A 20,994-nucleotide genomic window follows, 5' to 3' on the forward strand; every position below is an offset into this window, starting at 1 on the left:
TAACGCACCCTGGGTTCCCGGCATCTCAGCCACTGGAGTTGCCAGTCTCAAATTACTGGAGGGGAGGGAGGGCAGGCCTGGATCTCAGGATCTAGGTCTTGCGTGCAATGCAAGCCTGAGCTCTCCAGCTGCTGCCATAAGGCTGCAGCAGTGTGGGCTCCTTGTGCCCAGATCCTTCATATTCACAGGGAGAAGCGGAAGACCACGCTGCCTGACCAAGACTTTATTATAGAGGCTCAGGAAAAAGATGAACTGGTCCCACTCCTGCATCTCCTTTTGCTGGATTTACTTTGCTGCTTCCAGACTGAGAGGTGAGCGGCTGGTGACATGTAACCATCTTGTCTCATCTGGGGCTATTGCTTTGGTGGGAGGTGGGGCAGGGTGGGGAAGACAAAACAGATGATTCCACCGCATGGAAGGGCTCCATGCTTCCTACTGCCTCTGACCTTGGTAGGGCATGCCAGTAAAACAACTCATCCATCCACCCAAAGCTTGTCCCTTGCCAGTGCTGGGCCATCTCCCATTTTAGACCTTAGTCTTGTGTTCTTTGTCTTGAAATACATACAACACTCTGAAGGTTGATCCAGATCCCTCTTGTTAGTAGCTGTGGAGACAGCAGATGGAAAATATGCTCAGAAGTTGTTTAATGACCTTTTTGAAGATTATTCCAATGCTCTTCGTCCAGTGGAAGATACAGATAAAGTCCTGAATGTCACACTGCAGATTACGCTCTCTCAGATTAAGGATATGGTGAGTAATACATGGTGCTGACTCTGTGGAATGATTCTTAGAGGATAAACAACCATGCTTTCTGAAGAGAATGTCTTAACTGGGAATTTGAGGGAATGATAGCTCCGTATGCAAGCTGGTGGGAGCAGAGAACGCCGGGAAAAGGAAGCTTTCTACAAAACTAATTAATTTCACGAAATGTTACCTAATCCTGGTCATTAACCGTAACAGTCTTAGAAAATCTAAGAAATGGTGGGGTTACATACTGTATGCTGCCATTTATATAAAATGTCCAAACTAGGTAAATCCGTAGATACAGAAAACAGCATAGAGGTTGCCAGGGTCTGCGGGCAGGAAGAGGAAAATGGCCAGTGAGTTCTTAATGATTATGGGGTTTCTTTGTGGGGGAAAGAAATGCTCTTGAATTAGGCAGTGGTGATGGTTGCACAACATTGTGAATATACTGGAAGCCAGTGCATTGTTCCCTTCTAAAATGATTAAAATGGTGAGTTTTAATGTGAATTTAATCTCAATCTTTTTTTTGGGGGGGGGAGGGGGGGACAGAGTCTCACTCTGTTGCCCAGGCTGGAGTGCAGTGGTGCGGTCTTGGCTTACTGCAGGCTCTGCCTCCCGGGTTCACACCATTCTCCTGCCTCAGCCTCCTGAGTAGCTAGGTCTACAGGTGCCCGCCACCACGCCCAGCTATTTTTTTTTGTATTTTTAGTAGAGACGAGGTTTCACCATGTTAGCCAGGATAGTCTCGATCTCCTGACCTCGTGATCCGCCCGCCTCGGCCTCCCAAAGTGCTGGGATTACAGGCACGAGCCACCACGCCCGGCCAATCTCAATTTTTTTAAAAAAAGGTAGTGTTTTAAGATGGCATAGCTTATTAGTGCTTATCCATATTTAATCACATAATGTTATGAAACTTGAAAGATTTTCCTTCTGCACATTGTTATTTCCTGACTTTTGCTTTCAAGTACGTCATTCATTGATCAATTTTCAGGAAATATGGGCAGTTGATCCATGCAAAGATATCAAGACTTAAATATTTGTCCACTTTACATTCTGAACACTAAATCTAGGAGGAAAAGAATGATCTTGGTAGTCAATCAAGGGGATAGAATAAATAAAGAATAAAGCTCTCACTTACTTATTGAAAATAGATGAGTGTTTGTGAAATTCCTATTGTGAAGAACAAGTGTCCTATCAATGGAAGACATTTCAAGTGTCTGCTAGGTAAAGTTACATCTGCATTCATTGTGCAGGATGAAAGAAACCAAATTCTGACCGCCTATTTGTGGATCCGCCAAATCTGGCACGATGCCTATCTCACGTGGGACCGAGATCAGTACGATGGCCTAGACTCCATCAGGATCCCCAGTGACCTCGTGTGGAGGCCAGACATCGTCTTATATAACAAGTAAGTGCAGCTCAGAACTAAGGCTTTTCAGGCACGAACGTGTTGATTTCATAGAATTTAAACATAATGAAAAAGGAATGTTTAAAACATGCATGAAATTAAATATTAATCCATGTTCCTAGGACTCCTGAAATAACGGTCATAGAATCTTAGATCAGGAAATAATATGTCATAAAAGCTTATAGGAAGGAAACCATCAATCTACATGCCCCTTTTTCAGGTGGGAAAGTGGAGGCTGCGTTAGTTTGCGAGGACTAACTTTGCCATAACAGAGTAGCACAAATTAGGTGACTTAACACAAATGTGTTGTCTCACAGTTCTGGAGTTGAGACACCTGAGATGCAGGTGTTGACAGCGTGGTTTCCACTGAGGGCTGTGAGGGAGGATCTGTTCCAGGCCTCTCTTCTAGCTAATGGTGGTTTGCTGGCAGTCTTTGGTGTTCCTAGCATTGTAGAGCGTCACTCTGAGCTCTGCCTTCATCTTCATATGGCGTTCTCCTGTGTGTTCCGTGTCCAAATTTCCCTTTTACATAAGGACACCAGTCATATTGGGTTAGATGCCCACCCTACTCCAGCGTGACTTCATCTTAACCTAACTGATTACATCTTCCATCATGCTATTCTCAAATCAAGTCACATTCTGAGTGTTGGGGGCTAAGACTTGAATATGTGAAATTTTCAGGGACACAATTCAACCCTTAACAGTGACGTTCACCATCCAAGATCATGTATCAGTAATTAATTAAACTGGAATGGGCCATCTAGAAACTGACCTGTGGATTTGGGGTTTTGTGTGGAGTGGAGGATGAATCAGTTTACAGGATACAAAGTGACCTTTTCCTGGTCTCAGAGCAAGGGGCCTTGTACAATGGGTAGGTAAGATTTATGTTTCGCAAGCTGGAAGGTGCATATGAATCGCCCGGGGAGTTTGTTAAAATACGGATTGTGATTCTACGGGTATGGGGCAGGCCTGTAATTCTGCATTTCCACAAGCTCCGGAAGACGTAGGTACTGTGGGTCCATGGGCAGCATTTTGAGAAAAATACCAGATCTCTGGTCACAGTTCAAGCTCAGTGGCCCCACCTGTTGTCGAAGGAGCTTCTCTCTTTTTGTTCTGGACCCAAGTTTCTGTGGAGTGGGAAAGTTCCTCTGTGGCTCAGAAGTATGTGAATGAGGGGCAGCTCGGGGGGCTCCCCTGGGTGGAGGCTTCCAGTGGGCATGGATTTCCTTTAAGGAAGCAATACAGGTGGGTTGCAGCCTGGATTTTAGTCTCACTCCTTACTCAGAGAGCTCATCTAAGGGTCATGACCTCTGGAATCATAGCCCTGTTCTTTCTGTCCGTTCCCCACTCTGAGTGGTCTGTATCCCTTCCCAAGGAAGATAACAGGAAGATAACATTCAAGTACTGAGCTTTATTCCTCCAGTTTACACTCCCTGCCCGTGCTCTCTCTGTCTGTCTGTCTGTCTCTCTCTCTATCACACACACACACACACACACACACACACACACACACACAGAGCAAGAAAACAAGCCACATTGTCCATTACCACTCTCTAGTCCGCAGAGTGCAGGAGAGTAATATCTGATAATTTCATTGATACAGGCAGGGTGTGGGGGCTCACCCCTGTAATCCCAGAACTTTGGGAGGCCAAGGCAGGTGGATCACCTGAGGTCAGTAGTTCAAGACCAGTCTGGCTAACATGGTGAAATCCCGTCTCTACTAAAAATAAAAAAATCAGCTGGGTGTGGTGGCAGGTGCCTGTAATCCCAGCTACTTGGGAGGCTGAGGAAGGAAAATCACTTAAACCTGGGAGGCAGGGGTTGCAGTGAGCCAAGATTACACCACTGCACTCCAACCTGGGTGACAAGAGTGAGACTCCATCTCAAAAAAAAAAAAAAAGAAGAAAAAGAAAGATAATTTCATTGACACAGATGATCTCTTATAGCATTCTGTAAGTTCCTTTTTTTTTTTTTTTAAGATGAGCTCTCACTCCTATCACCCACACTGGAGTGCAGTGGTATAATCATGGCTCACTACAGCCTCAACTTCCCGGGATCAGGTTATTTTCCCACCTCACCCTCCTGAGTAGCTGGGACTACAGGTGCATGCCACCATGCCCAACTATTTTTTATTTTTTATTAGTAGAGACAGAGTCTCACCATGTTGCCCAGGCTGGTTCTGAACTCCTGGGCTCAAGCGATCCACCCACTTGGCCTCCCAAAGTGCTGGGTTTACAGGCACGAGCTGCTGTGCCGGCAAGCATTCTGTAAGTTCTAAAAATTCTCTCCAGAAATCAAACAGAATGGTGGTTCTCCTCTCACTCCTGTTTTGATTGGCTGAGGGGATGACCATGTCTTACTGAAATACTTCTTTGCAAGCTTACAAGGCACCCTAAGTTAAGCTGACTCCACTGCTCCCTTATTAGAGAAGCCAGTTATGTACTCATGAGCTCAAACAAGCCTATTGTGGCTTTGGTCGGTTCTGTCCTCATTCTCCCTTCCCCACTCCCCACTCCTTTACACAGAGCCTTTCACCACACTGGTTCATCATCTCTTTTTTGTTCCTCTGGTTGACTCTTTAATCATCTCTGTGCTCTTGTCATGGACAATTCTGTTTCTGCTCCTCTCTTCTCCTTTGCCTTCTCCTTCTCAGTAAAACTTCTCAGAGTTTTGCTGTGTAGAGGAACCTCTAAATGGAGCTATGGTTGGATGACATGTTCATGCCTTTAACAAATTGAAATGAAAACAGAAGAGTGTTACAGGATCTGGCAAAGAAGGGCCCTTAATCATGACTATTTCCCTGAGCTCAGTCCTTCTAGCTGAATCTCTGACTCTGTAGAATCTACTGATGCCAGATACAATATCACTGCTTCTCAGAAGCAGGTAGAGAATGTCATAGGCAACACAACGGGCTTCCTGAGTTGTGGCAAGAAGGAGAAATAGGGGTGGGGGTAAGTGAATCAGTCCAGTGTAGTAAAGACACCCAGGAAGGAAGATGCTTTGCATCTAGAGTCACTGTTCGTACCCAAATCCATGGGGCTAGACTGGTAGGGAGTGATCAGGAAGGAAATGGGCCTGGATGCCACTTCACAGAAGAACAGTTGAATTTGCTGATGCTTAGTTTGGAAGAGAGAAACCTTGAAGACTTGATGATGGTTACCTTAGGCAATCAGAGAGAAAGTAGGGTGGAAAAAAGAGAACAATGTTCCAGAAGACAAAACCCAAGACAATCGGTAGAAGCCAAAGGGAAGATAAGCTCCCAAAAAAAAAAAAAAAAAAAAAAATTCCCTAATAACTTCAGCAACGAATTATTCCAAGAAATAGTGAGCTTTTTAGCAATGTAACAGTTCACGTAGATACTGGCTCTTTCAGTAAATCAATAGAGAAATTAATGAATTGAGGCTCAAAGTTCTGGTGGGAATGTTTAGTATTAGTATATGGTTAGTGTAGTGGCTAGTATAAGGCCACTGACATTTTTAGATTAGGTAAAATCAGATTACAGAAATTTTAAATTTGAATTCATTATGGCAGGGTTTTCATGGTCAAGTTTTTTTTTGGTGGGGGCCGGTGGTTTGCTCTGTCACCTAGGCTACAGTGCAGTGGTGTGATCGTAGCTGACTGCAGCCTTGACCTCCTGGGCTCAAGTTGAGACAGTATTCTCCTCAATAGGGTCTGGAGACAGGGAGCCTTCACTTCAGCTTCCAACTGGTCACAGACCAAGTCTTCACTGCATGAGTTATAACTTCACTTCAGCCTCTGATTGGTTGTAGATCACATCTTCATCTGCATAGGGCGTAACTTCACTTCAGCCTCCAATTGGTTGTGGGCCAAGTTTTTATTTACATAGGGTGCAACCAATGGGAAACCTCTAGAGGGTACTTAAAACCCAGAAGATTTTGTAACCTGTAGTCTTGAGCTGCTTACTTGAGCCCACACCCACTCTGTGGAGTGTAGTTTCATTTCAATAAATCTGAGCATTTACTGTTTCTTTCATTGTTCTGTATTTTCATTGCTTTATTTGTGCATTTTGTCCAATTCTTTGTTCAAAATGTCAAGAACATGGATCACCTGTAGTTGAGACCTTCCATGGGTAACAAAGTGATCCTCTCACTTCAGTCTCCTGAGTAGCTGGGACTACAGGTATGCACTACAACACCCAGCTAATTTTTACAAAAATTTTTATAGAGATGAGGTCTCACTATATTGCCTGTTGTCCAGGCTGGTCTTAAATTCCTGGGCTCAAGCAATTCTCCTACCTTGGCCTTCTAAAGTGCTGGGATTACAGGCATGAGCCACCATGCCTGGCCCCAGTGGTTGGATTTTAATGAGCAGTTTTAATGGTTGGATTTTAGACCTGGTGAGGAACTGGGTGCCCTATTGTATTCAAAAGAATTTGTCTAGAATTTAGCTTTAAGGCCAGCTTATGTAGCTATCCTTAGCCATATAAGATGATTTAGAGAATGTCAAGACTTCCAAATGAGACTGGAAATAAAGGAGGGGGAGGAGAAACAGGTTTGGAAAAAAAGAGGATGAATTTGATATTCTGTTTGGGGAACCAAAGAAAAATCCCTAAGGAAGTGTCCAATAATGAGATTGCAGAGGCAAATCTGAAACCTGGAGAAATGGTCAGGGCTAATGGAGATACCAAAAGCCCTTAAAGTCCTATAGAACTACTCCTGGAAGGAAAGAAAATGGCTGACGATAAAGTTGAAAAAACCCCTACATTTAAGGAATTTACAGAGGAAACTTAGAATTAGTGGTTAAAGAGGTAGAAGAAGAACTGAGAGAGTCATGTCATGAAAACCAAGGGAAGAGAGGATGTCTAGGAACAACGCATAATTCCAATGTTTGGGAAGAGTTAAAGAAGATGAAGACTTAGGAGAAGTCTTGAGATTTGCCTAGTTGTACTTGTTGGAAAGACATCAAAATGCAGGAGTCAAGAAATAAAAGCAAGAGGAAATGGGACAAGAGCAGGTATCAGTTACTTTTGAAAGCAGAGTGTGGAAGGAGATGAGAGAGGTAGAAGGGCCAGGGAGAAAAGGGATTTGGCAGGAGAGACTTGCGAACAGAGTTGGAAAGTGGCTAGAGGGGCCAGAGAGAAGAAGAGGGACTAAGGGAGGCAAAATCCTGAAGGAGGCATGGAAGGAGAGGACTCACAGGACCGGAAGGGAAGTTAGCCAGCAAGAGAGAGGTGGGAACTTCTTTTTGATATGGAAAGGAAGGAAAAGTGAATATGTGAAAGACAGAGACATTGGAGTTGGAATGAGGAAGGGATCCTGGGACTGAGTAAACAGACAAGTCTACGCTGAGGTTCCAGGCACTCTGGGGACTGAAAACACTGGGCGACTCTCCCTGCTCCCTCATTCACCAACCTACTCCTCTCCAGTTCCCAGGAATGGGCTTCTTACAGTCAAGGCTGGGAAAGTCGTTTTTGCTCAATTGCAAAACAACTAAAGTTAGCTCAGTCTTTGATCAGATACAGAAGAGAAGAAGGGGCTGCCTGTATTGGTCTGTTTTCATGTTGCTAATAAAGACATGCCCAAGACTGGATAATTTATAAAGGAAAGAGGTTTAATGGACTCTCAGTTCACATGGCTGGGGAGCCGTCACAATCATGGCTGAAGGTGAATGGGGAGCAAAGTCACATCTTACATGGTGGCAGGCAAGAGAGCTTGTGCAGGGGAACTCCCCTTTATAAGCCATCAGATCTCATGAGACTTATTCGCTGTCACAAGATCAGCACAGGAAAAACCCGCCCCCATGATTCAATTACCTCCCACCATGTCCCTCCCGCAACATGTGGGAATTCTGGGAGCTACACTTCAAGATGAGATTTGGGTGGGGACACAGCCAAACTGTATCACTGCCTGAAGGCCACTGAGGGGCTGAGGAAAGGGAAGGTAAGAGGAACGCAATTTAAATATTCTGTGATGGTTGTATTATTAAACATGCCTTCCCAACCTCCAGCTTACTTTTTGTCCCTGTAATTTTTTCATGTTTTAGTTGAGAACACGAAACACAGTTAGAAACAGAGGGAAGGGGAAGAAATTAATACATATTGGCCACTTACTATGTGTCTGCATGGAGTTGGGACTTTATGAAGTATGATAGATAAAATAATGCCCCCGCAAAGATGTCCACATCCTAATCCCCAAAACCTATGAAGATTTATCTTACATGGCAAAAGAGACTTTGCAGGTATCATTGAATTAAAGATTTGAGATGGGGGAGATTATCCTGGTGGGCCTAATGTAAACACGAGGGTCCTTTTAAGAGGGAGATGAGATGGTCAGAATAGGCAATGCCACAAAGGAAGCAGAGGTTAGTGATGCAAGGGGTGGCCCTGAGTCAAGGGATGTAGGTGGCTTCTAGAAGGTGGAAAAGGAAAGGCAACAGATCTTCCCCTAGAGCCTCCAGAAGGAATGCAGCCCTGGTCACATTGGTTTTAGGATTTCTGACCTCTAGAATTGTTAAGATGCTAAATTTGTGTTGTTTTAAGACATTAGGGACTGCACACGGTGGCTCATGCCTGTAATCCCAGCACTTTGGGAGGCTGAGGTGGGTGATCACTTGAGGTCAGGAGTTTGAGACCAGCCTGGCCAACACGGCGAGATCCCGTCTCTACTAAAAATACAAAAAAATTAGCCAGGCATGGTGGTGGGAGCCTGTAATCCCAGCTACTCTGGAGGCTGAAGCAGGAGAATTGCTTGAATCCAGGAGACGGAGGTTTCAGTGGGCCAAGATGGCACCACTGCACTCCAGCCTGGGCGACAGAGTGAGATGCCATCTCAAGAAAAAAAGAAAAAGAACAAAAGACATTAGGTTTAGGTTTGTTGTAGCTTGCTACAGCAGCAATAGAAGTTAATGTACATAGTTTGTTTAATATAAAAACTAAAAAGAAGCCTTAAGGTGTTATAATGCCCACTTTTACAGGTGAGTGACAGAGATATAACCCACCTAAGGTTATGAAACCTGAATCAGGTTCTGAACTCAAATCTCCATGATATTTTTATGAGAAGTAAATGAGCATTTTAAGACCCAATCTCTGACCTCAAGGAACAATCTAATAAGCTATGTATGTAAAAACTATAATGCAAGGTAAAAATGCAAGTCTCTTATAACACAGAAGTAAAGTGCTGTGGCCCTTCAAGGATGGAAAGATATCTGATTGGAGAGGCAGGGAAGGCTTCACAGAGGTGGCCTCTGAGCAGAGTCTTGAAGGATGTGTTAGACTGCTACATGCAGAAAAGGGGGACCATTATGAGTTGAAGAAAGAGTTTAAGTAAGAGAAACTCACAGGGTTTGTTGGGATTTCAGTCTTAATTGGTGGAGTGGGAGTGAGGGAGACCAGCAGAAGGCACACAGCTAGAAAGTGAGGTGGGAATAGATCATGGAATATCTAGAACACTAAACTGAGGAGGTGTAGAAGTATTGTGTGGGCTATAGGAAGCCACTGCAAGTTTTGAGCTGTGATATGATTAAAAAACCAGGGAGATAAACAATAAGATATTGGTCATGAAGTGATTAAATAATAATGTCTTGGCTGGGCGCGGTGGCTCCTACCCATAATCGAGCACTTTGGGAAGCCAATGCAGGAGGATTATATGAGGCCAGGAGCTCAAGATCAGCCTGGGCAACATAGTGAGACATCGTCTCTACAAAAAAAATATATATATTTTAATATAATGTATTTAAACTACTCAAAGCCGGGCACTGTGGCTCACACCTGCGAAACCAGCACTTTGGGAGGCCACAGCAGGCAGATTATCTGAGGTCGGGGTTTGAGATCAGCCTGGTAAAAATGGTGAAACACTGTTTCTACTAAAAATACAAAAATTAGTTGGACGTGGTGGTGCACACCTATAATCCTAGCTACTCGGGAGGCTGGGGCAGGAGAATCACTTGAACCTGGGAGGTGGAGGTTGCAGTGAACCAAGATTGTACCACTGCACTAAAGCCTGGGAAACAGGGTGAGACCCTGTCTCAAAAAACAAACAAACAAACAAACAACAACAACAAAAAACGGCCAGGCGCGGTGGCTCACGCCTGTAATCCCAGCACCCTGGGAGGCTGAGGCGGGTGGGTCACCTGAGGTCAGGAGTTCAAGACCAGCCTGGCCAACATGGCGAAACTCCGTCTCTACTAAAAGTACAAAAATTAGCCAGGTGTGGTGGCTGGCACCTGTAATCCCAGCTACTCAGGAGGCTAAGGCAGGAGAATCGCTTGAACCTGGGAGGCGGAGGTGGCAATTAGCTGAGGTGGCACCACTGTACTCCAGCCTGGGTGACAAGAGTGAGACTCTGTCTCAAACAAACAAACAAACAACAACAGCAACAACAACAACAAAAACAAACAAAAAACCCCCACAACCTACTCCAAAGTAGCTGGGGTGATGTTTTTGGTCAGCAGGTTCCCTTGCCCTTTGGCTTGGGGTTGGGTTTGGCCAATGTGGAGCACCAGTGGGCAACTGCAGGGAGAAGAGAGAGTGAGGTTAGCGTGTATATTCTCTCGCTCTCTTCCTGGGAGGTTATCTTTGCCTGGATGTGTTCCCTGAAGGAAAGTCATCACTCCTATCGTGGTGACCGTCTTCATGCAAATCTTTCCTTCCAGGTTCTGGTAACTGCACTTTCTCCTCACCTTTTCATGTCCAGGAATGGTTTCTCTGCATCGTATCCATACCTTTGTGAACAGTCCCTTTCTTAAACTCTCCTCAGTTTATCTAATTGGAGTAGGCCATCTATTTCCTACAGGGACCCTGCCCAGCGCAATTGTCCTAGCCCCACACAGATTCTCTCTGATCCCCAGATCTCTCCTCTTGCACCAAGGAAGTAGGATGGGTGAGCAGTGTTCTCAGTTCAGGTCTAGTTCTCACTTCTCAGATAGCTAACTGTACACATTTCTCACTGTTACAGGAGGAAGCTTCAGGCATTTTCAAAAAATTTATTTTGTTATCTTCACAAACACTCACAATTAAAGATCCCCTTGGGATGGAGTTAACTCAGTCCATACCTCCTCAGTAGATTAGAGTTAATATTGTGGCACCCAATTTCTAATGAGTGGAAAAAATAAAAACCTTAAAAACATGTCTGTTCTTTATATATATAGACATGCATTATTTTATTTTATTTTATTTTTTGTTGTTATTGAGACAAAGTCTCATTCTGTCACCCAGGCTGGAGTGCAGTGGTGCAATCTTGACTCACTACAACCTCCGCCTCCCGGGTTCAAGCAATTCTCTTGCCTCCCGAGTAGCTGGGACTACAGGCGTGCGCCACCATGCCTGGCTAATTTTTGTACTTTTTTAGTAGAGACGGGGTTTTGCCATGCTGGCCAGGCAGGTCTCAAACTCTGGCCTCAAGTGATTGGCCTCCCAAAGTGCTGGTATGAGCACCATGCCCAGCCAATATATGTTTTATTTTAATAACTTTTGAGGTACCAGTGTTTTTTACTTACATGGATGAATTGTATAGTGTGAAATCTGAGATTTTAGTGTGCTTGTCACCGAGTAGTGTACACTGTGCCAATACGTAGTCTTTTATCCCTTACCCCCTTCAAAAACATGCCTGTTCTGACCCAGCACATCCTTTTCCAGCAATTTAACCTAAGGAAAGGTTCAGTGGATAAATGTAAAGACTCAGCTACAAAGATGTCCACTGCAGCATTGCTTATAAATACAAAAACTGGAACCAACCATAATATCAAGCCTCAGTAGATTGGTTAAATAACTATGGTGTATCTAATATAGTGGAATATAATAGAATGCTATTTAGACATGAAAAGAATGTTGTAGAAGAGTATGAACAGATGACCATGTATTTTTAAAAATTTTGTTTCATCTTTTTTTTTTCCTTTTTATTTTTTGCAAGTTAACTTTAAATTGGGGGATAATTTTTAGATTTATAGAAAAGTTGCAAAGATAGTGCAGAATTCCCTTATACCCTTCACGCAGTTTCCCCTAATGTTACCTCTTACATAACCATAATATACTTATCAAAATAAATACAATGTTACTGACTAAACTACTTTATTCAGATTTTACCAGTTTTTCCGTGAATGTACTTCTTCTGTTCCAGGATCCAAACCAGAATACCACATTATATTTAGCCAAAATATACTTTGCAGGGAAAAAATTGTAAGGAAGACTGCAAAAATATGCATCCAAATGTTAACAGAAATGTACCAATTAAGACTCTTTGGTTGTAAGCATCAGAAACTGACTTTGGCAACCTTGTGAAATAGGAATTTGTTAGAAGGATGTGGCACATCTCATTTAAATAAAGGAAAAAGTAAACAACCAACTCTTGGAAAGGACAGAACCAAGGCTGCTCTAGCGTTCAAGACGAGAGGGACTGTCTATTTTTTTCTGAATAGGGAGCCATCACTAGGGTGATGTTTTTGGTCTCTGGATCACTCTGCTTAAGACCTAAACTCTGGAAAGGGTGAATCTGTTGGACCAAGCCTGGGCCACCCAGCCGTCCATTGGCCAGGGACACTGGGGCACCTTGACCAACATTTCCTCTGCCTTGCAATGGCAATGGAGAAAGAGTAATTCCCTAGAGAAAAGTAGAAATTCTGTACCCCAAAATACAAGGCATAAATATTGATAAAGCAAAAGAAGATATATCTGGAATAAGTGACTATCTCTAAAGTTATGGGTGAACGGCTTTTTTTCCTCTGAGTTTTCCAAATGTTACAAATAAACATGTACAGCTTTTATAATAGCCATAAAAAGCTTATTTTAATATTCTTGTGCCTAAAGTTAACAAATCAAGTAAGCAGATTTTAGTATCGACAGGCCTACTTTTTGTCTGTGTGTTCAAATCATTACACCTGAACCAAGAAAGTGGCACTGGGAATGGACAGGAAGGGATAGAGAGCAGAGATGCTTTAAAGGAAGACTCCAAGAGAACTTGGCCCTGACTAGTTACAGGAGATGGAAGAGAAGGACAAATTGAGTTGATTCCAGACTCCTGAGCCACAGTCACAGAGAAAATGGTGTTCCATGGCCCAAACACTGAAGTGATGGGCACAGTGAGCTGTCTGGGGTAAGGAAAGTGGCAAGTTCTCCTAGCATGTGGCTTTCATTTTCCTCATCTGACCTCCAGGGCTGACGATGAATCTTCAGAGCCTGTGAACACCAATGTGGTCCTGCGGTATGATGGGCTGATCACCTGGGATGCACCGGCCATCACCAAAAGCTCCTGTGTGGTGGATGTCACTTACTTCCCTTTTGACAACCAGCAGTGCAACCTGACTTTTGGTTCCTGGACCTACAATGGCAATCAGGTAGACATATTCAATGCCCTGGACAGCGGAGATCTCTCTGACTTCATTGAAGATGTGGAATGGGAGGTCCATGGCATGCCTGCTGTGAAGAATGTGATCTCCTATGGCTGCTGCTCTGAGCCTTACCCGGATGTCACATTCACCCTCCTTCTGAAGAGGAGGTCCTCATTCTATATCGTCAACCTCCTCATCCCATGTGTCCTCATATCTTTTCTGGCTCCTCTGAGTTTTTATCTCCCAGCAGCCTCTGGAGAAAAGGTCTCCCTGGGAGTGACCATCCTGTTGGCCATGACTGTATTCCAACTAATGGTGGCAGAAATCATGCCGGCCTCAGAAAATGTCCCCCTGATAGGTGAGTTTAAGTGTCTTCCACTTCAAGCCCAGCTTTGTAGTGCCTGGGGTCATGCCTTTAAGGTTGTGTGTGTGCCTTTAAACTTGAAACAATGGAGCCAATTTCAGACTCAATACAGACTGTCTCGAATTTTTCTGGTGGTTGCAGTTAGCATCTTTCAATATAGATAAGGCTTTTGGAATCAAAACTGGTCTTATGGTCTCTGGGTTTACACAAAAGAGCAATGAAAAGCATTACACTTTAGAGCAGTGGTTCTCAAAGTGGTGGTCCCCAGATGTACAGCATCGGCATCACCTGGGAACTTATAGAAACGCAAAACCTCGGGGACCACCCTAAGCCTACTGAATCAGACATTCTGGAGACAAGGCCCTGGCGTCCTGTTTTAACAAGCCTTCTGAGTGATTCTGATGCATTCTCCGTTTAAGTCTGAAATCCACTGACTCAAAGGTTAAAACCTGATTTTGAAGTCAAAGAAACCTGCATTTGAATACTGACTTCACTGTTCACTCCTTGATCAAACTTAGGCAAGTTACTTGTTCTCTTAGTCTCTGCTTCATCATCTGCAAAATTTGTGTGATCACTTCCTTCTGTATCACTGCTTAGTGCATGCCCTGGCATATGGTAAGTACTGAGTAAACAGTGACTATTGTTATCATTTCATGTGACAAGGGCTTTCTTCTTGGGAAGAGTGGCAAACATGGCAGAAAGATGTGCTTTTTAAGCCTGACATCTACCCTTAACAGAAAAATTTCATCTTCATTGGGTATAATAGCAGTGGAAGAGCTTATTAAAATGCAAGTTCCTACACCTGGAGAGTTTGATTTAGCAACTTGGCCAAGATTTGGAAATCTGAGGTGATTCCAAAGCAGACTAAATTTTCAAAAATCTACAATAATGAAATGTCCCTCCAAGGACTGCAGCGCAGACTGAGGGTACCACCCCTGCCTCCCCTATCCTTGCCTAGCTTGTTCTGAGGGCTTTCCTATCCCCTTTAACATCTACTTTCTGCCTCCAATACCCTTGAGACCCAACATCTCCATCTCAAGGACTTGCTGTTGTAACAGATGCTTACCAGAATCAAGCTAGATCTAAGTTTGAGTTCCTTAAAGTAAGCAATAAGGAGAAATTTTAAAACACCAAGGAACTTAGAATCCAATATCAAGAGACGTTGCCTTGCTGTTTTACTCTTTACTGAGTCCAATTACCCAATATTGAGATGATACTACAGTGACTTCTCCATTTGGAGATATCTTCCTTTTTATGTCTCTCCTTGCAAAATACACACACACACACACACACACACACACATACACACACACACACAGCCCTCTTTTTCAGAATTAAACACAAGGCTTTTTGTCCTCTAATAAAAAGGAGATGTATTGGCATTTTATTACCTCTCCTGAGGCAGAAATTATTGGCAGTGATGATCATAGCCTTGTTCGAGGAAAGATCATGGGACAGTCCCACTCTCTTCTTGGGCAGTGACATTATCTAGCAAGCTGGCACAATTTCTAAAGACAGATGTCTCACAGGAATTGCTTGTTATGTTTTTATGAAAATATGAAATTTATATTTTTAAATTTTATTTTAATTTATTTTTATTATTTAAAAATGAAGTCTGGGCATGGTAGCTCATGCCTGTAATCCTAGCACTTTGGGAGGCCGAGGCAGGCAGATCACCTGAGGTCAGGAGTTCAAGACCAGCCTGGCCAACATGGTGAGACCCCGTCTCTATAAAAAGAATTAGCTGGGCATGGTGGTGCGTGCCTGTAATCCCAGTTACTTGGGAGGCTGAGACAGGAGAATCACTTGAATCTGGGAGGTGAAAGTTGCAGTGAGCCAAGATTGCACCACTGCACTCCAACCTGGGCAATAGAGTGAGACTTTGTCTCAAAATAATATATATATGTAGAAAAAAAGTAAAAAGATAGGGTCTCACTATGTTGGCTAGGCTGGTCTTGAGCTCCTGGGCTCAATGATCCTCCCACCTTGACCTCCCAAAGTGCTGGAATTACAGGTGTGAGTCACCACAACTGGCTGAAATTTATCTTTTTAGGAAAAGTGCACACAAATCTTGAGAACATTTATTTAACAATTATAATTTGTTATTCATAGCACCCATGGAATGTGTTCACAATATTACAGAAATATGCTTAAGTTTTCTGCATCAGAGCGGACTTGCCCTTTCCCAAGATGGCGTCGAAGATAGGTTCGAGACAGTGGATGTTGCAGCTGATCATGCAGTTGGGTTCGGTGCTGCTCACACGCTGCCCCTTTTGGGGCTGCTTCAGCCAGCTCATGCTCTACGCTGAGAGGGCTGAGGCACGCCGGAAGCCCGACATCCCAGTGCCTTACCTGTATTTCGACATGGGGGCGGCTGTGCTGCGCGCTAGTTTCATGTCTTTTGGCGTGAAGCGGCGCTGGTTCGCGCTGGGGGCCGCACTCCAATTGGCCATTAGCACCTACGCCGCCTACATCGGGGGCTACGTCCACTACGGGGAATGGCTGAAGGTCAGTATGTACTCGCGCACAGTTGCCATCATCGGCGGCTTTCTTGTGTTGGCCAGCGGTGCTGGGGGGCTGTACCGTCGGAAACCTCGCAGCCGCTCCCTGCAGTCCACCGGCCAGGTGTTCCTGGGTATCTACCTCATCTGTGTGGTTGTCTTTTTCTCCCCATTTGGAGCTGGTTCTTATGAAGACATCTTTGGTGAGAGCAGCTAGAGGGAGAGAACTGTGAAGTGTCCACTGTGAAGTAGAATATTTTACATTTTACACATGAAGGAAACGGAGGCTCAGAGAGGGATGGAGTCTTTCTCTGGCACCAGGCTGGAGTGCAGTGGCGCGATCTCAGCTCACTGCAATCTCTGCCTCCTGGGTTCAAGCAATTCTTCTGCCTCAGCCTCCGGAGTATCTGGGACTACAGGAGTCCTCTGATTTCCCAGCCCTCAAGATCTTACTCCCAGCCTGTAATCCTAGCACTTTGGGAGACCAAAGAGGGAGGACTGCTTAAGCCCAGGAGTTTGAGACCAGCCTTGGCAACATAGTGAGACCTCATCTCCAACAACAAAAAAGCCAGGTGTGACAGTGCGTGCCTGTGGTACCAGCTGACTTAGGAGGCTGACGGAGGACTGCTTGAGCCTGGGAGGTCGAGGCTGCAGTGAGCTGTGATTGCACCACTGTACTCCAGTCTTAGTAAAAGAGAAAGACCCTGTCTTAAAAAAAAAAAAAAAATCTTGCTCCCACGGGGTCACTTCTAATTTTCTTTCAAGTGTGAGCTGACTCTCAGACAAGTATTTGCATTTTAATCAAGGCCTCCTGAAAAACTGCAAGACCCAAAAGAATGAAAATGAATGGTACAATATCAAAAGAAATGTCTCATATATTAACTCAGAGTTTTTGACAAATAATAAGTAGATGATAAACATTATCAAATACTTTGTCTTCATCTATTAAGATAATAATGTGAGTTTTCTCTTTTTCTCATCAGTGTCATAAATTACATCAATAAGTCTTCTGATGTTGAACTCTTTTGTATAACTGGACCAAACTCCTTTCTTATGATACATTATCCTTTTAAGACACTGTTGGATTCACTTAGCTAATATTTTGTAGAAGTTTCTCAAATATGTCGATTAGTGAAATGGCTTTAATATTCCTTTTCTTGTCCCTTTTGGAATCAGGTCAAATGGACTTCACAAAATGAACTGGGCAGTTTTCCCTCTTTTTCTATTTCTGGAACAAGTTGCATAAGATGGGAATTATTTGTTCCTTGAGAGTTTGGTAAAACTCACCTATAAATTCTTTTTGGTCCTAGAGCCTTTGGTGCGGGGATGGTGCTTGATTGATTCCCATTTCTATTAAAGTGTTCTTTATTCTTGCACTAATTTTGACATCTGACATTTTTCCAGCAGTTTCATCAAGATTATCAAATATGTTATTATACAGCTATTTTTATTTTTGTTTTTTGAGACATAGTCTAGCTCTGTTGCCCAGACTGGAGTGCAGTGGCATAATCTCGGTTCACTGCAAGCTTCGCCTCCTGAATTCAAGTGATTCTCCTGCCTCAGCCTCCTAAGTAGCTGGGATTACAGGCACCTGCCACCACACCCAGCTAATGTTTTTTATATTTTTAGTAGAGACGGGGTTTCACCATGTTGGCCAGGCTGGTCTCCAACTCCTGACTTCAAGTGATCCACCCACCTCGGCCTCCCAAAGTGCTGGGATTCCCAAAGTGGTGGGATTACAGGTGTGAGCCACCGCGCCCGACTACACAGTTATTTATAATATTGCACTATTTTATATGTCTTTTCCATCTTCTCTCGCTCTTTCCCTTTCTCTATTTCTCTCTCTATCCTGCAAGTGGTCTTATCAAAGGTTCATCAGTTTTATTACTTTTTCAAAACCTTGCTTTTGGTTTTGTTCATCTTCTTGGCTTTTTGTTCTATATTTCATAAATTTGTAGCCTTATCTTGTTTCCTTCCTTAATTTCACTTTTTCATCAACATGTGCTTTATATAATCACATTTTGAAGGCTAATAGTGATACAGTCTCCTTTCTTACCCAATAACAATTGGCTTTCATATTAATGAGCTCTGAAGACAATTCTGAGAACTGGTCAAGTTCATTAATTGTTTGTTCGTTGAGTGTGGAAAAATTTTTCACCTCATGATCTCAGGAAACATTTCCAAACTTTTTAATTTCGAGCCAGGAACAGTGCTGAGAACTTCACATGTATCGTCTCAATTAAGCCTTCTCATATTCCTGCAAGTTAGATATTATTACTACACCCACTTTACAGAGCAGGAAACTGAGGCTTAGCAGGATTATATGCCTTGCTGAAGGCCAAAAGTCCAGGGAATGATAAAGCTGGGATTTGAATCCAGGAAGTCAGATTCAAAAGTCTATACTACAGCTGGGTGCGGTGGCTCACGCCTGTAATCCTAGCATTTTGGGAGGCCGGAGTAGGCAGATCACTCGAGGTCAGGAGTTCAAGACCAGCCTGGCCAAGATGGCGAAACTTCCCCCTCTACTAAAAATACAAAAATTAGCTGGGTGTGGTGGCAGGCGCCTGTAATCCCAGCTACTTGGGAGGCTGAGGCAGGGAATTGCTTGAACCTGGGAGGCAGAGGTTGTAGTGAGCCGAGATGACACCACTGCACTCCAGCGTGGGCGACAGAGCGAGACTTTGTCTCAAAAAAAAAAAAAAAGTCTATACTAGTAACCCCTAGGGTATAACACCTCCTTAGAAAGGGTGTTTGTTTCTTTTTAGGCCAAGTACACTCATGTGCCTCATAACAATGTTTTGGTAAATGAGAGACTGTGTATACAACAACGGTCCCATAAGATCATAATGTCAATTTTCACTTTATCTTTTCTATGTTTAGACATGTTTAGACACACAAATACTTACCGTTTGATAATCATGTGTACAATTGCCTGTGGTATTCAATACAGTAACATGCTGCATAGATTTGTAGCCTCAGCAACAGGCTATACCGTGCAACCTAGGTGTGTAGAAGGCCATACCATCTACGTCTGTGTACATACACTCTATGATGTTCACACAGCAGCAAAATCACCTAATGACCAATACCTTTCTCAGAATGTATCCCTGTTGTTAAGTGACTCATGGCTGTATGACGACCATTTTAAAGCAAATTCAGTTACAGTTATTATTTTAATTCCAGGTAAATACTACATAGCCACGATGGCCCTGATCACGGCCTCCACTGCCTTGACCATCATGGTGATGAATATCCACTTCTGTGGGGCCGAGGCCCGGCCGGTGCCACACTGGGCCAGGGTGGTCATCCTGAAATACATGTCCAAGGTCTTGTTTGTCTATGATGTGGGTGAAAGCTGCCTCAGCCCGCACCACAGTAGAGAGCGGGACCACCTCACGAAAGTTTATAGCCAACTCCCAGAGTCTAACCTGAAAACAGCCAGGAACAAAGACCTTTCCAGAAAGAAGGACATGAACAAACGCTTAAAGAACGACCTGGGCTGCCAGGGTGAGAACCCTCAGGAGGCCGAGAGTTACTGTGCACAGTACAAAGTGCTGACGAGGAATATTGAGTACATCGCCAAGTGCCTCAAAGACCACAAGGCCACCAATTCCAAAGGGAGTGAATGGAAGAAGGTGGCAAAAGTCATAGACCGATTCTTCATGTGGATTTTTTTCATTATGGTGCTTGTGATGACTATTTTGATCATAGCAAGAGCGGATTAGTCACAGATATTGGCTTTGCTATCTCGGTAGAAATTAATACAATTCCCTGTGATCTATTCCAGTGTTCTTCCAAGGTTTTTGTTCATCTATAATTTAGGGGTTATGTCATCTGTGCGTTTTATTTTTAACCTCAAATCAATGTCGAAGCTATCTGCCCTGTCAAATTAAGCAGGAGATCAAAAATTTCAAGGGTAGGAAGATGGAAGAAATAGGGAAAGAGACCTTTTATAGCCCACCATAGCGGTAGGTGACTGGCCTTTAGTTTATACAATTATTCACCTCTTTGGCAGTACAGATAACAAAATACACTTTACCGGTAAAATTTAAAACAAAAAGGCAAAACAAACCAAACTCATTTTCCCCTTAGTTCCCCTTAAACCATACTTTAAAAAATGAAATAGTCATATATATGTTAGTGTGATTTAAGTCCCAATGGTACCTTATTCAGGCATAGTGCATTTGAAGTCATATCTCAAATAGTGGAATAAAAGGTTTTGTCCCATGTGAAGAAAGTCTAAGCATCAGCTGTTTAACGGGGAAAGAGCTTGCTTCATAATGGTGATGTTGTATATGTTGGTTATGTTTTATATCAACCCAAAAGATAAAGTCATTCCTGCATTTACCCTTTGATTAAAATATGATAGATGAGGTTGTTCCTGTCTTGTATGAAAATAAGGTGATTAGCAAGCGGGGCTCATCCATTCATTCATTGAACTTTTCACCAAACATGGACCACGCTTTTCCTACATGTAATACAAGCGACATGATTCACATTTTATGGGGTGTCACAGCAATTCTTTTTTTTTTTTTTTTTTTTTTTTGAGACGGAGTCTGGCTCTGTCGCCCAGGCTGGAGTGCGGTGGCCAGATCTCAGCTCACTGCAAGCTCCGCCTCCCAGGTTCACGCCATTCTCCTGCCTCCGCCTCCCAAGTAGCTGGGACTACAGGCGCCCGCCTCGTCGCCCGGCTAGTT

General features: G+C 43.5%; 2 protein-coding genes across 2 annotated transcripts; both read left to right on the plus strand.

Moving 5' to 3' along the window:
* Positions 1-201: 201 nt before the first annotated feature.
* On the plus strand, positions 202-20,709 carry CHRNA9 (cholinergic receptor nicotinic alpha 9 subunit). Its single transcript, XM_033214054.1, has 5 exons — positions 202-311; positions 605-750; positions 1,998-2,152; positions 13,258-13,790; positions 19,481-20,709. Exons 1-5 carry the CDS (start codon positions 248-250, stop codon positions 20,020-20,022), a joined length of 1,440 nt encoding a protein of 479 aa, XP_033069945.1. The 5' UTR covers positions 202-247; the 3' UTR covers positions 20,023-20,709.
* LOC117085303 (transmembrane protein 101-like) lies at positions 15,971-16,779 on the plus strand. The gene has a single exon (XM_033214053.1). It carries the CDS (start codon positions 15,987-15,989, stop codon positions 16,512-16,514), a length of 528 nt encoding a protein of 175 aa, XP_033069944.1. The 5' UTR covers positions 15,971-15,986; the 3' UTR covers positions 16,515-16,779.
* Positions 20,710-20,994: the final 285 nt, after the last annotated feature.

Source organism: Trachypithecus francoisi, unplaced genomic scaffold (assembly GCF_009764315.1).
Source record: "Trachypithecus francoisi isolate TF-2019V2 unplaced genomic scaffold, Tfra_2.0 Lachesis_group1, whole genome shotgun sequence".
Lineage (NCBI taxonomy): Eukaryota > Metazoa > Chordata > Mammalia > Primates > Cercopithecidae > Trachypithecus > Trachypithecus francoisi.